This window comes from Carassius carassius, chromosome 42 (genome assembly GCF_963082965.1).
Source record: "Carassius carassius chromosome 42, fCarCar2.1, whole genome shotgun sequence".
Taxonomy (NCBI): Eukaryota; Metazoa; Chordata; class Actinopteri; order Cypriniformes; family Cyprinidae; genus Carassius; species Carassius carassius.
In genome coordinates this window covers 23738746-23754267 of record NC_081796.1, presented here as the reverse complement: position 1 = coordinate 23754267, position 15522 = coordinate 23738746, and the positions used below count along the sequence as shown (strand labels likewise).

At 31.1% G+C, this 15522-nt stretch overlaps 1 protein-coding gene across 4 annotated transcripts in view; it reads left to right on the top strand.

The window, feature by feature from the left end:
* agap3 (ArfGAP with GTPase domain, ankyrin repeat and PH domain 3) overlaps nucleotides 1-15522 on the top strand; it is a 179448-nt gene that overhangs the window by 144964 nt on the left and 18962 nt on the right. For all 4 annotated transcript variants that reach the window (XR_009426741.1, XM_059535218.1, XM_059535219.1 and 1 more), the window contains exons 14-16: nucleotides 9391-9545; nucleotides 9655-9745; nucleotides 11330-11552. Coding sequence is in view for 3 of the 4 variants with exons in the window: in XM_059535218.1 (XP_059391201.1) it covers nucleotides 9391-9545; nucleotides 9655-9745; nucleotides 11330-11552 (469 nt within the window). In the remaining variant the exon portion in view is untranslated. The remainder of the gene's footprint in view (nucleotides 1-9390; nucleotides 9546-9654; nucleotides 9746-11329; nucleotides 11553-15522) is intronic.

Sequence of the window (15522 nt, the reverse complement as noted above, 5' to 3'; positions counted from 1 at the left end):
TATAAATGTAAATCCTGAATATATAGTTATAACTCTGAATATATAAATGTAAATCCCGAATATATAGTTATAACTCTGAATATATAAATGTAAATCCTGAATATATAGTTATAACTCTGAATATATAAATGTAAATCCCGAATATATAGTTATAACTCTGAATATATAAATGTAAATCCTTCAATACCACGACTTAGGTGCCCTTGAGCAAGGCATCAAACCCCCAACTGCTCCCCGGGCGCCGCAGCATAAATGGCTGCCCACTGCTCCAGGTGTGTGCTCACAGTGTGTGTGTGTGTTCACTGCTCTGTGTGTGTGCATTTCGGATGGGTTTAATGCAGAGCACAAATTCTGAGTATGGGTCACCATACTTGGCTGAATGTCACTTCACTTTCACTAAATCCTGAATGTATAGTTATAACTCAGCATTTGAGCTCCGCTCAATATTCCGCTCTATGCCAATGCGCTCCACTCAATTGCTCACGGCCCAAGCGGTCAAATCCCGCTCCAACATGAAATCTCAGTGTAAAGTAGGCTACTGTATAGCCTTTGTTCATTATTTTTAAGGCATTGTTGGGGGGCATTTTCCATTTTGCATAGGTGGCCTCAGCACATTGTTTGTGAGATAATAGGCCATTCTTTAAACTTTATTAGTTTCAGAAAGATTCTCGCGGATACAGAGACAGTTGAAACAAAGGCAGATCTTTATTTTACAAAAGCACAAGGTTTTGGGGTTATTGTGAAGGTATACAAATAAAAGTAGACCCTTTGTAGTTGTCTTACACACTAATCTGTAAAATTGACGGAGTTTCTTCCACTGTCATTAAAGAAAAATCCATGAACGCGCTGGCGCGTTCGTTGTACAGGGTTAGAGAAAAGCTTATTTAGTTTCATATTTATGTTTAAATAATATGCTGGGCTGCATTTCCCCTGAAAAACTTCTTTACACTATCATTCTTAAGTTATAACTCAGGCTTTACCTTAACATTAATTGGTGTTTCCCGAAATGTTAAGAATACCTTCTGTAAGTCATTAGTTCGTATGGTTGGTCTGGAGCACTAGCTATACCTTATGACAGTTCATTACGATAGTGGCCACCACTGTTTCTTTACATCTCAGTCTATACGAATATAATTCTGCTAATTGAAGTGTTTTCATGCAAAGAACATTGTCATTACACTGATGCGATTTTATGTTGTTATTAATGATATTATCCAAATTTGTATTGGCAAACCTTTAGGCAGTATAGCTATTAGGAGTATGTTTAACCTCTTAAATTCTGAGACCATTTTGAGGGATTTCTGTCTGGATTTGGCCTACCCAAATTGAAAAGCTTCCCATACCCAAAATACACAATTTCGGTGTAATTTTAAAGGAAACCCTTTTGAAGTTTCATAAACCACTTTTAAAAGTGATAAACATGCAAGCAGGGCCGGCGCGCGGCGTGCCTATAGGCGAACTAGGCAGCCGTCTAGGGCGGCAATTAAGAATACACCATTTAATTAAAAAAAAAAAACATTTTTTTTGGGGACATTCTTTGAATTATTGCACTTCCATCATCAAGTTATCACTCCATTATTGTTATAACTCTGAATATATAGTAATGAATATAAAGTAGGCTATAAATGGTTATATAAATGTAATCCTGAATATATATATATATATACGTATAACCAAATATATAAATGTAATTCTCGAATATATAGTTATATCTCTGAATATATAAATGTAAATCCTGAATATATAGTTATATCTCTGAATATCTAAATGTAAATCCTGAATATATAAATGTAAATCCCGAATATATAGTTATATCTCTGAATATATAAATGTAAATCCTGAATATATAGTTATATCTCTGAATATATAAATGTAAATCCTGAATATAAATGTAAATCCTGAATATATATTTATAACTCTGAATATATAAATGTAAATCCTGAATATATAGTTATATCTCTGAATATATAAATGTAAATCTGAATATATAAATGTAAATCCTGAATATATATTTATAACTCTGAATATATAAATGTAAATCCTGAATATATAGTTATATCTCTGAATATATAAATGTAATCCTGAATATATAGTTAAAACCCTGAATATATAAATGTAAATCCCGAATATATAGTTAAAACCCTGAATATATAAATGTAAATCCCGAATATATAGTTATAACTCTGAATATATAAATGTAATTCTGAATATATAAATGTAATCTTGAATATATAGTTATAACTCTGATTATATAAATGTAAATCTGAATATATAGTTATAATTGTTATTATATAGATATAAATAGTGAATATATAAATGTAACCCCGTCCAACTGAATGGTCCAACTGAAACCAAGATCTCGCAAATTTTCCAACTGACTCCTTGAAATATGGTACCTAGTAAATGAAGACAATGCTATATGTAAATACGTATACATGATACATTATTAAAAATAAGTTCCAAAAGAGGGGTTTTGTATAGTGATGCCATAGAAGAACCAATTTTTGTTCTCCAAAGAACCGTTCAATGAACAATTTATTTAAAGAACCATTATTTTTCTTTGTGTGAAGAACATTTTTATAATCTAAATAAATATCATAATTTTTATATCAATGATTACATTGTAGTAAAAATGCAAATTCCTGATATCAATAATTAAATTGTTGAAATGTCATTTCTTGATATCAACAATTGAATTGCTACTAGTAAAAATGTTCATTCGTGATATCAGAAACTAACATTGTCATTAGTGACAATCAAATTATTGACATCAAAAATTAACATTGTTATAGTAGCAATGTAATTGTTGATATCAAGAATAGATATTTGCTTTTGTAACAAAGTAATTCATGATATCAAAGATTATGATTTTTACAAGTAATTGTATTTCTGATATGTGAAATTGGGATTTCAGCCTATGGTGACATTTCACAAGTGAAAATACAATTACAGATATCAAGAAATATAGTTTTTACAGGCTATAGTGGAAATGTAATTCTGTCATTTTAAAACAAAGCACTTTAAATAGTGAAATGCTGATATTAAGATTTAACATAGTTAAAAGTGGAAATGAAATCCTTTATATCAAGAACTGAATTGTTGATATCAATAGGCTTAATTAATATCCTGAGCCTCTGTATATTGCCATAAGCCTCATCCCTTACGAAACTTGACCATGGTTTGACAACAAGTAAAACCAAAAGAGCATGGTTATTGTATTTAAAACACGGTTACCACAAATTAACCATGGATTTACAAAAAAAAAAAAAAGTAAAAAAAAAGTTAAAAAAAAAAAAAAAACATGGGCCATTTTCGTAAGGGAAGCTGTTGCGGCGAGACGCAACGCTACTCTTTCTCGCCTGGCAAAATATTCATACTCAATAATAGAATGCATTACCTTGGTCTTCCTGGATAGCTTGTTCGTACTACTTCAGCTGACATTATGTTGTGATGGGCTTCCTGTGTAGTCTCGATCTGAGATAGCCGGTCGAAAACAGAATTTACCATGTCATTGAGTAATGCACAAAGACTTGATAGGAGATGTAGCACATTTCCATGTGCCACTGGAAAATCATTTAGAGCTATCATAAAAGCCATAATGATATTGACATGGTCTTCAAGATGTCTTGAGGTGCTTTCGAGAATGCAGAGATTTTGTTGTTCATGTGAAAAACGGTAAAGGAAGCTGTCTAATTCTAAAAAATACTGATAAAAGTCTGCCATTTTGATAAAACTGTGAGGGACCCTTTGGCTTTCAGTGTATGGCCAGCAATAGGCCTAAATTATGTGTAGGCTCACGGATTGTTATATATTCACGGGGTTACATTTATATATTCACTATTTATATCTATATAATAACAATTATGGCTATATATTCAGATTTACATTTATATAATCAGAGTTATAACTATATATTCAGGATTACATTTATATATTCAGATTTACATTTATATATTCAGAGTTATAACTATATATTCGGGATTAACATTTATATATTCAGGGTTATAACTATATATTCAGGATTACATTTATATATTCAGAGATATAACTATATATTCAGGATTTACATTTATATATTCAGAGTTATAAATATATATTCGGGATTTACATTTATATATTCAGATTTACATTTATATATTCAGAGATATAACTATATATTCAGGATTTACATTTATATATTCAGAGTTATAAATATATATTCAGGATTTACATTTATATTCAGGATTTACATTTATATATTCAGAGATATAACTATATATTCAGGAATTACATTTATATATTCAGAGATATAACTATATATTCAGGATTTACATTTATATATTCAGAGATATAACTATATATTCGGGATTTACATTTATATATTCAGGATTTACATTTATATATTCAGAGATATAACTATATATTCGGGATTTACATTTATATATTTGGTTATACGTATATATATATATTCAGGATTACATTTATATAACTATATATAGCCTACTTTATATTCATTACTATATATTCAGAGTTATAACAATAATGGAGTGAAAAAATTAATTAAATGTTTAAAATTAAATGGTGTATTCTTAATTGCCGCCCTAGACGGCTGCCTAGTTCGCCTATAGGCACGCCGCGCGCCGGCCCTGCTTGCATGTTTATCACTTTTAAAAGTGGTTTATGAAACTTCAAAGGGTTTCCTTTAAAATTACACCAAAATTGTGTATTTTGGGTATGGGAAGCTTTTCAATTTGGGTAGGCCAAATCCAGACAGAAATCCCTCAAAATGGTCTCAGAATTTAAGAGGTTAAACATACTCCTAATAGCTATACTGCCTAAAGGTTTGCCAATACAACTTTGGATAATATCATTAATAACAACATAAAATCGCATCAGTGTAATGACAATGTTCTTTGCATGAAAACACTTCAATTAGCAGAATTATATTCGTATAGACTGAGATGTAAAGAAACAGTGGTGGCCACTATCGTAATGAACTGTCATAAGGTATAGCTAGTGCTCCAGACCAACCATACGAACTAATGACTTACAGAAGGTATTCTTAACGTTTTGGGAAACACCAATTAAAGCCTGAGTTATAACTTAAGAATGATAGCGTAAAGAAGGTTTTCAGGGGAAATGCAGCCCAGCATATTATTTAAACATAAATATGAAACTAAATAAGCTTTTCTCTAACCCTGTACAACGAACGCGCCAGCGCGTTCATGGATTTTTCTTTAATGACAGTGGAAGAAACTCCGTCAATTTTACAGATTAGTGTGTAAGACAACTACAAAGGGTCTACTTTTATTTGTATACCTTCACAATAACCCCAAAACCTTGTGCTTTTGTAAAATAAAGATCTGCCTTTGTTTCCACTTTCTCTGTATCCGCGAGAATCTTTCTGAAACTAATAAAGTTTAAAGAATGGCCTATTATCTCACAAACAATGTGCTGAGGCCACCTATGCAAAATGGAAAATGCCCCCCAACAATGCCTTAAAAATAATGAACAAAGGCTATACAGTAGCCTACGTTACACTGAGATTTCATGTCGGAGCGGGATTTGACCGCTTGGGCCGTGAGCAATTGAGTGGAGCGCATTGGCATAGAGCGGAATATTGAGCGGAGCTCACATGCTGAGTTATAACTATATATTCGGGATTTACATTTATATATTCAGAGTTATAACTATATTTTCGGGATTTAAATTTATATATTCAGATGTACATTTATATATTCAGAGTTATAACTATATATTCGGGATTTACATTTATATATTCAGAGTTATAACTATATATTCGGGATTTACATTTATATATTCAGAGTTATAACTATATATTCGGGATTTACATTTATATATTCAGAGTTATAACTATATATTCAGGATTTACATTTATATATTCAGAGTTATAACTATATATTCGGGATTTACATTTATATATTCAGATGTACATTTATATATTCAGAGTTATAACTATATATTCGGGATTTACATTTATATATTCAGAGTTATAACTATATATTCAGGATTTACATTTATATATTCAAGGTTATAACTATGTATTCAGGTTTTACATTTATATATTCAGAGTTTTAACTATATATTCAGGATTACATTTATATATTCAGAGTTATAACTATATATTCGGGATTTACATTTATATATTCAGGGTTACATTTATATATTCAGATTTACATTTATATATTCAAGGTTATAACTATATATTCAGGTTTTACATTTATATATTCAGAGTTTTAACTATATATTCAGGATTACATTTATATATTCAGAGTTATAACTATATATTCAGGATTACATTTATATATTCAGAGTTATAACTATATATTCGGGATTTACATTTATATATTCAGAGTTATAACTATATATTCGGGATTTACATTTATATATTCAGAGTTATAACTATATATTCGGGATTTACATTTATATATTCAGAGTTATAACTATATTTTCGGGATTTAAATTTATATATTCAGATGTACATTTATATATTCAGAGTTATAACTATATATTCGGGATTTACATTTATATATTCAGAGTTATAACTATATATTCGGGATTTACATTTATATATTCAGAGTTATAACTATATATTCGGGATGTACATTTATATATTCAGAGTTATAACTATATATTCGGGATTTACATTTATATATTCAGAGTTATAACTATATATTCAGGATTTACATTTATATATTCAGAGTTATAACTATATATTCGGGATTTACATTTATATATTCAGATGTACATTTATATATTCAGAGTTATAACTATATATTCGGGATTTACATTTATATATTCAGAGTTATAACTATATATTCAGGATTTACATTTATATATTCAAGGTTATAACTATGTATTCAGGTTTTACATTTATATATTCAGAGTTTTAACTATATATTCAGGATTACATTTATATATTCAGAGTTATAACTATATATTCGGGATTTACATTTATATATTCAGGGTTACATTTATATATTCAGATTTACATTTATATATTCAAGGTTATAACTATATATTCAGGTTTTACATTTATATATTCAGAGTTTTAACTATATATTCAGGATTACATTTATATATTCAGAGTTATAACTATATATTCAGGATTACATTTATATATTCAGAGTTATAACTATATATTCGGGATTTACATTTATATATTCAGAGTTATAACTATATATTCGGGATTTACATAGAATTATTTCCTGTTTGGCCCCCCATAAGTATCACAGAAGGGAATATATATATATATATATATATATATATATATATATATATATATTCCCTTCTGTGATACTAAAATACAAAATATATGCATTCAAGAAAGATGTTTGTACTAAAATCAGAAGTAAATATTTATTTGTGCTTTAATTTGTGCTAAAAATGAAATATGTTCCCTTATTTTGACCACATTCAGGAAAATACTACTAAAGTAGTTCCAGAGATCTTTGTGCAACACATTTATCCATGTGTATTGTGCATCCCGTCTTACATTTGTGGTTGATTTCCAGCAAAAAGAAGCATGAAATGTAAACAAAGGAGAGAGATCAACTGGGGCGACAGACCTTCACCCTTTAGTCCTTGATTTAGACACAAAGCTGCCGGCTCTGTATTGATCTCTGACCTGGAGTCAAGTCCCGTGAATAAATCGGATAATTGAGGAGGGTGTCAAACTAATTGGATTGTCGCCGTTCGCTCGAGGCCATGTGCTCTGCTGAAGGGAATGGGAGTCTTTGACAATGGTATGCATGTGTTCGGGACATCATATGCAGATTATTGGAGATACAGATCTATATGCTTTACATTCAAGATAATAAATCATGCTTAACATTACATCTGATTTTAAAATCATGCGTGTAGTTTTTATTTAGAGATGGCAGACTTGAAAGTTTTGTTTCTACAATGTACCAATTCATCTTCATTTGTTATGAATAAGCTTATCTTTTGGTTTTATATCCATTAAGTTCCAAATAAATGTGAAAAGTAGCTTTCATTTGTAAAATCCAAAAAGTAGGCATTAAATGCATTAAATAATAATATAATAAGAATAATATGGATATAAATGAGTTCATATAATATAGTTTATAATAGTGAAAGGTTTAGATTCATATTCTTTTTTTATTAAATTTTTATATATTATTTCACAATTTGACCTTAATAGTGTGCTAATTATTATTTTATTTTATTTTAAATATTGAAAAAAATTGACCTTATTAATGTGCTAATGATCATCATTACATTACATTATATGTTGTTATTATATCATATTTTATTTTATTTTATTTTCCTGTTAAATAAATATTTGAAAAATGGACCTTATTAATGTGCTAATGATCTATATTATATTATATTATATTATATTATATTATATTATATTATATTATATTATATTATATTATATTGTATTGTATTGTATTGTATTGTATTGTATTATATTATTTTTTTGATAATATTATATAATTAAATTTGACCTAAATAGTGTGCTAATGATTATTTTATTTTATTTTAAATATTGAAAAGAATTGACCTTATTAATGTGCTAATGATCATCATTACGTTACATTATATGTTATGTTATTATAATATATCATATTTTATTTTCCTGTTAAATAAATATTGACAAAATGGACCTTATTAATGTGCTAATGATCATTATTATATTGTATTGTATTACATTACATTACAGTATAGTATAGTATTGTATTGTATTGTATCCTTACCAACCCCTATTAAATATATGTATATTTTCCAAAAAATGTAAAAGAAATATAAAATGAAAACCTTGGGTTGGCACATGACCTTGATAATTCATGATCATTTTCCTAAACGTGAGACCTCAGTAATGTGCTAATGATCATTTACAGTTTTCACGTACATGTCAAAGCAATCGTGGTTTTGAAATGAAAATTGAGCAAATTGCAGAAATGATGGTGTGTTTTTCACCTCTCGCCCCTCATTTGAGCTCAGTAGAAACGTTGCAGTACCTCGCATGTGTTTTTGCGATGTGGAAATTACTGTGACCAGAATGATTAACCCACATTATATTCTATTTAGGCAGCTGCAATAATAATGAGTCTTCACTGGTAATGAGATAAGTACTCTAATGGATGTATTTACCTTTCTAATCACTTGGATTTTACGATGCTGATGAACAACAGAAACTGACACTAATCGCAGATACCCATAATGCACCTTGGATACTGGCCATTTAAATGTTTGTATTTTCAGCCTTTAGTGAAGATGATCTCGAACTTGTAAATGTATGTTTTTGTTTCTTTAATCTGCAATTTCATTCATTTTTTCATCTGTCAGTATATCAGGCATGCTCTTTAACGATTTGAACAATCACTCTGTGTCCAAACTCATCTCCCGTTTGGTGTGTTTCAGAGCAAGAGGAGTCATTTGAGTTCATCATTGTGTCCCTGACGGGTCAGATGTGGCACTTTGTGGCGTCCACGTATGAGGAGAGAGAACTCTGGGTTCAGGCCATTGAGAGCCAGATATTTGCCAGCCTACAGTGCTGTGAGAGCAGCAAGAACAAGGTAAGATGATATTATGTTTATTTAGATACTGTGGAAATAGATTAATATGCCTTATATGTACCCTTCTGCTCTTTTCAAATTGTGATATCTGAATTATTATGCCACATAGTCTCGATTAGGAAGCCAGAGTGATGCAGTGACCATCCAGTCCATCAGGAACATGAGGGGAAACAGCTTCTGTGCAGACTGTGACGCTCCCAGTGAGTAAAACATTTCTGGACATGAAGCTTGATTCCTTTTAATAGACATTCCATCATATGTTTGTCTTTTCCTTTGCTTTGCTTTGTAGTGTCATGAGATATAATGTGATAAAGTACTTTAATACAATAATAATAAAAAATAATGTAAAATACAATTTTCAAATCATTTAAATAATTTAATAAAAAAAGGTTTTTATTTTTTGTTGGGTAGTTTCACCCACATTAAAATAATACAAATACAATAATTAAAAATAATAATGTTAACTTTGATCGTTTTATTTAAAATAAATAACTTTTAAGAATTTTTTTCTATTTTTGCTGGGTAGTTTCACCCACTTATAATAGAAATAATATAAAAATAATAATAATTGTTCTATGTTTTGTTGCGTAGTTTCACTCACATTAAAATAATAAAACATAATTAAAAATAACAAAATGTAAAATTAATAAAAAAAAGTTTTCAGACACTTTTTGGGGTATATTCACACACTTTAAAGGTCCCGTTCTTTGTGATCCCAAGGTTTAAACTTTAGTTGGTGTGTAATGTTGTTGTTAGAGTATAAATAATATCTGTAAAATTCTAAAGCTCAAAGTTCAATGCCAAGCGAGATATTTTATTTAACAGAATTCGCCTACAACGAACGACCCGTTTGGACTACATCCCTCTAGTTCCTGCAGTAATGACGTCACCAAAACAGTTTTTTGACTAATTATAATCCACATGTAAAACTATGTGCAGCACATTTTGCTGAGGACAGCTTCCTCAATCTCAATCAGTTTAATGCCGGATTCGCACAAAGATTATTCTTGAAAGATGGAGCAGTTCCCTCTTTGTCTGGAGAAGGCGTTGTTTATGGACCACAACCGGTAAGTGTATTTTATTATTTAAGTTGGTGCATTTAACAGTTTCTGTAACTTATTACACAAAGGGCAACGCTGTTTAGCTTTGTTAACTAGATGTTAGGGCTGTGCAAAAAAACGAATGCGATTTTCATGCGCATCTCGTCAGTAAAAACGCTCCTGTGATTATAAGTACATCTCCAGCACATGCTCCTGCCCATTTGATTCTCAAAACTAGTCCAATCGTGTTATCAGGAGGGCCGCCTGCGCTCAGCTGCTGTCGAATCACAACACAGGAACCGCTGGCCCAATCAGAACTCGTCACTTATTTCTGAAGGAGGGCCTTTATAGAACAAGGAAGTCATCAGCCCGTTTTTATGACAGTGAAAACAGCGGTATACAGATAGGTGAATTGTGTGAAAAATACTGTGTTTTTTTTACACGCGAAACATGAACACATGTTATATTGCACACTGTAAACACAATCAAAGCTTCAAAAAAAGCGCAAAAAATGGGACCTTTAAAATAATACAAATAATTTTTTTTTAATATATAGAAATTAATTTTAACATTTTCAGACAATTCTTTTTATTTTTTTGTTGGATAGTTTCTTCCACATTTTTACACTTGGAATACTTGTGATTTATGGCATAATGATTGACCACACACAATCAAGCATATCAGAGTTTGAATTGCATAAAATGTAATATTGGTATGGGAAACTGAAATGTAACTGTCTCTCAGATCCGGACTGGGCCAGTCTGAACCTTGGCGCTCTGATCTGTATCGAGTGCTCCGGGATGCACAGGAACCTGGGCACCCATCTGTCCCGCGTACGGTCTCTGGACCTGGACGACTGGCCTGTGGAGCTCAGCATGGTGATGACGGCCATCGGGAACGCCATGGCCAACAGTGTATGGGAGGGCTGTGTGGAAGGATACACCAAACCTGGGGTGGACAGCACCAGGTGGGTCACCTGTCCACAGCATTAGCTGCTAGGCTTGAAAACAAGATTTTAAGTCAAAAAATCAAGTTTCCATCCAGTTTGCTAGCAACTTTATTTTATATTTTGCACAAGTTTAAGAACAAATTTCAATGGCTTCAATTTGATTAGATATATGTACTAGATGTTTCAGAGTGAAACGTGGCACTGTGTTGTTTTAGACGTGAGCAGTTCATGATCTGGTGTTTTCAGTGTCTCAGAATGGCTGGGTTTACAATAAACGTGAGAGTTTGTGTCACTTATAATGTGCATTTGATAGTGCAATAAGTGCTTATTGTCAACAAAATAGACTCTTTAACTCTTTCCCCTCCATTGACGAGTTATCTCATTTAGAAGACAACGCTTCCCTGCCATTGACGAGTTTTTATGTCTTGTGTTTTCACTGTTATACATTTGGGGGCGCTATTACACCTCTTCTGAACGAGTACAAAACCTCCCGAACAAAAACACACGTGAACCGGAGAGAGAAACGAGCGATCTCTTATGTAAACAGATGGATATTAAAAATAAAATGCGATCATTGGCAATAGACTGCATATAAATGAAAAAAACACATAATGCTATGGAGTAAAATGTTGATCCAGGAAGCGGAATATGTCTGTGCAAGCTTTGGAGGTACTGATGGAAGCGATTTACCGGATTTATACTTTGATATTTGTACTGAATATTAGCCAGAAATTTTCTCTGCCTTTTGCTCGAAATTATGCATTTTTATGAAACCTACCTATGTTCAAGTATTGATAAAAAAAGTAGAGACTTTGATCTGTATTTTGGTGTATTGCATATTCAAATAATCATACAGCAAAATATACTATATTTATATAAATATAAATATACATAAAATTTAAGTGAAAATAATCAAAATCGCTGGCGGTGGCAGGCAACTTTTTTTTAAAAATGCTGGCGAGGAAAGAGTTAAAGGCTTCCAGCTTATTTCTGCCAGAATGAAAGCTTAATTGTTTAACGTTCAAAAATGAATCAAGAATAGCGTAAATATTAGTGTGAAATTATTTGTATTATTAATATTACTCAGTTTTTTACAGTGAAGTATTAAAATAGTAGTCTCTAATTTTTTTTTTATTTATTTAATAGCAGTAATGCAGTATTTTAGCAGTATTTTAGAATAACATTAATATAATATAATTTTTGGCTAAATTGTGCTGCTCTAAAGCAAGCACCGCAAACCCGGAGCTTTTTTTAAATTGCATTCTAAATTGCCATTTTTATCAGAACAATCACTTTGTAGTCAATTTGACTAATGTTTGGACTTCTTAATCATGTTCTATAAATGTTTTATGAATTAAACCGTCAATCTGTCAACATTAAACATGGCAGCTGTAAGTGTTTAAGAAAATGAAAACTAGTATTTGAAGATTGGGCTCTTTTTTCAGGATGTGAAAGCATATTCAATAAGCATTATATAGCCAGTGTGGTTTAAATGATCAATGACTGGATTGTGTGAGGGTCTTCACCCAAATCATCGCTCCATTAGTGCTGTTTGAAGAAGATGAGATACTACAGGAGATAATCGGGTCCATAGACCATTGTCTGGAGCTGCTCACCTGCTCCGCTTCCAGGCGATGTCTCGAGGTGTTTCCTCCTTTAAGCCTGACACACTCGCTCAAATTCCCAGTCTGTCTAATGACCTGGAGAAAAGAGTGTTTTTGGTGGCAATTAAGGACACTATTACAGTCCCAAACCGCTCCCCTGAGGGCTGAACTGAGAGCTCTGGATGGCTCTGACAGCTATCCATCACTCAGAGGGGTGAATCAGTCACTCCTCAGGGTATAAATCCACACCGCCTGGCCTGCGCTTTGGTCTAGTGCATCATAATGCAGGATTTATTGTAATGCTGCTGCATTGGTTGCTGAACTCTATCTTATGCCTTTATCTAATTTGGAATGACAGTATCTAGCATGTAATTCATCATGCATCTTTGTGTTACGTGATGTGAATGATGCCTAAAAGGGTGTGGCTTATTGAGGAGAGTTCTGCTTTTACTTTTTTCAGTGACTGAACTTATGATTTTTGCCTAGTGCATGATTAAACAGGTCATAGAAATCCCATAGATTTAAACCGAAGGAGGCCATGTCAAGGGACTACGTTATTATTGAGATATGAGAATGGAAAACCACCTAGCAGCAAGGTTATTATAGTTTTGCATGTTTCATTAGTTACTTTTATTTCGTTTTGACTTTTTAGGACTTTTGTCAGATTGTCAGGGAGCTCAATCTGAGAAAAGAACAGGACCAATAACAAATAATTTAAAAAAACTTTAAATGCAGCTTTTCAATTTTGTGTGTGTGTGTGTGCGTGAGTGAGTGTGCATCGGTGAGAAAGAGAGAGATGGCTTTACTTTAGTCAAGTAATAATTTTCTATACAGCATTCACACCCTATACAAATTCCACAGCTGTGCAATTTTCACACCCTATACTAAATTGACCCTATACAGTCAATAGCCCACTCATCTGGAATGAAGCAGCAAACATTCTGTGTAAGAGTGAACAAATGACATAACATTATTTCATATTTGAATCACAGATTATACAGTGTTTTGGCATGGACAACCCAAGTGCATTTTACCTCAAACTTGTGACTAGTTAACTCTCTAAAGTAGCAATCGCTTCTCGGGTCGACGTTAACACACTGACAAAATTATAATCAGAATTAAAAATATTTTTATACCACTTTTTAATGTTTGATTGTTTAAAGGTGTTCACGACATACCAACCTTTCGCAAACTTGCTTCCAACACTCGGTGTATGGAGGGAAGGGATGATTTGTGTGTGTGTGTGTGTGTGTGTGTGAGACGCGTGAGTGAGAGACACAGGAAAAGGAAATGCAGCTGAACGTTATTTGACATTGACAAAAACAAAAACTAAGGACATTTAATCTATAATTTTATTTTATTTTAGTTAGTTTTGCCAAACACACGTTTTTTTATAATGACTCGTTTTTATAAAATCAATAACTAGTATGATGACTTTACGATATTATGAATCTATTTTTATATTTTTAATTGTTTTATTTTGCATTTTTATTTTATTTTTTTGTTCAAACCAAATGTGCTTTGAGAAAACCACATTTAAAGGTGCTATACAAAATAAAGTTGTATTTATTTATATATTTATGTGTGTGTATATGTGTGTATATCATATATATATGCTGATATGGCAATAAAAAGGTATTAATTCATTATTTTATAAGAGCTGGCATTTGAAAAGAGTCAAAATATTTTTTTTTTATAATATTCAGGGTTATTGTCATTTAAAAAAAATTATTAATTGAAATTTTAATAAAATAAAATAAAAATTAGAATAAATATTAGATAAAAAAAAATTCAATTAAACGAAAATTAGAAATGTTGCCTAGGCAAATAACTGTAATAAGTTTAAGTAGATGTAACAAAGTTACTAGCTGGAAATAAATAAAAACTATAAGTGAACAAAAATTTAAAATTAATAAAAAAAAAGAAATGAATGAATAAGCACATAAAATTGCAATAAATGTAACTAAAATGAAAACTGAAAATATAAAAATACAATTCCGAAAATTAATAAATTATAATAGTATATAAATAATACTAGAATAATTGATCATGTTATATTATTTTAAATAATTATATTGTACTATACATTTTTATTATAATTTAAGTTGGAATTGGGAAAATTATTTGCTTATATGATATTATTATATTATCTGCTTCCAAATGGCCAATCATAGCCTGGCATATCTGTGATATCTGCAGATACTAATCCAGATATTGTGCATCACTGATTTAATAGGATGTCTGATCCTGATTAAAACAGAGTGCGTTTTCTGAGGGATTTCATAAAGGTGAATTTCAGGGAAATCAGCCTTCTGAATTATGTTTGTCTCTACCTGTGTATTAACTTACCTTTGCTTACATGCTGTTACATCTGTTTACAAGAG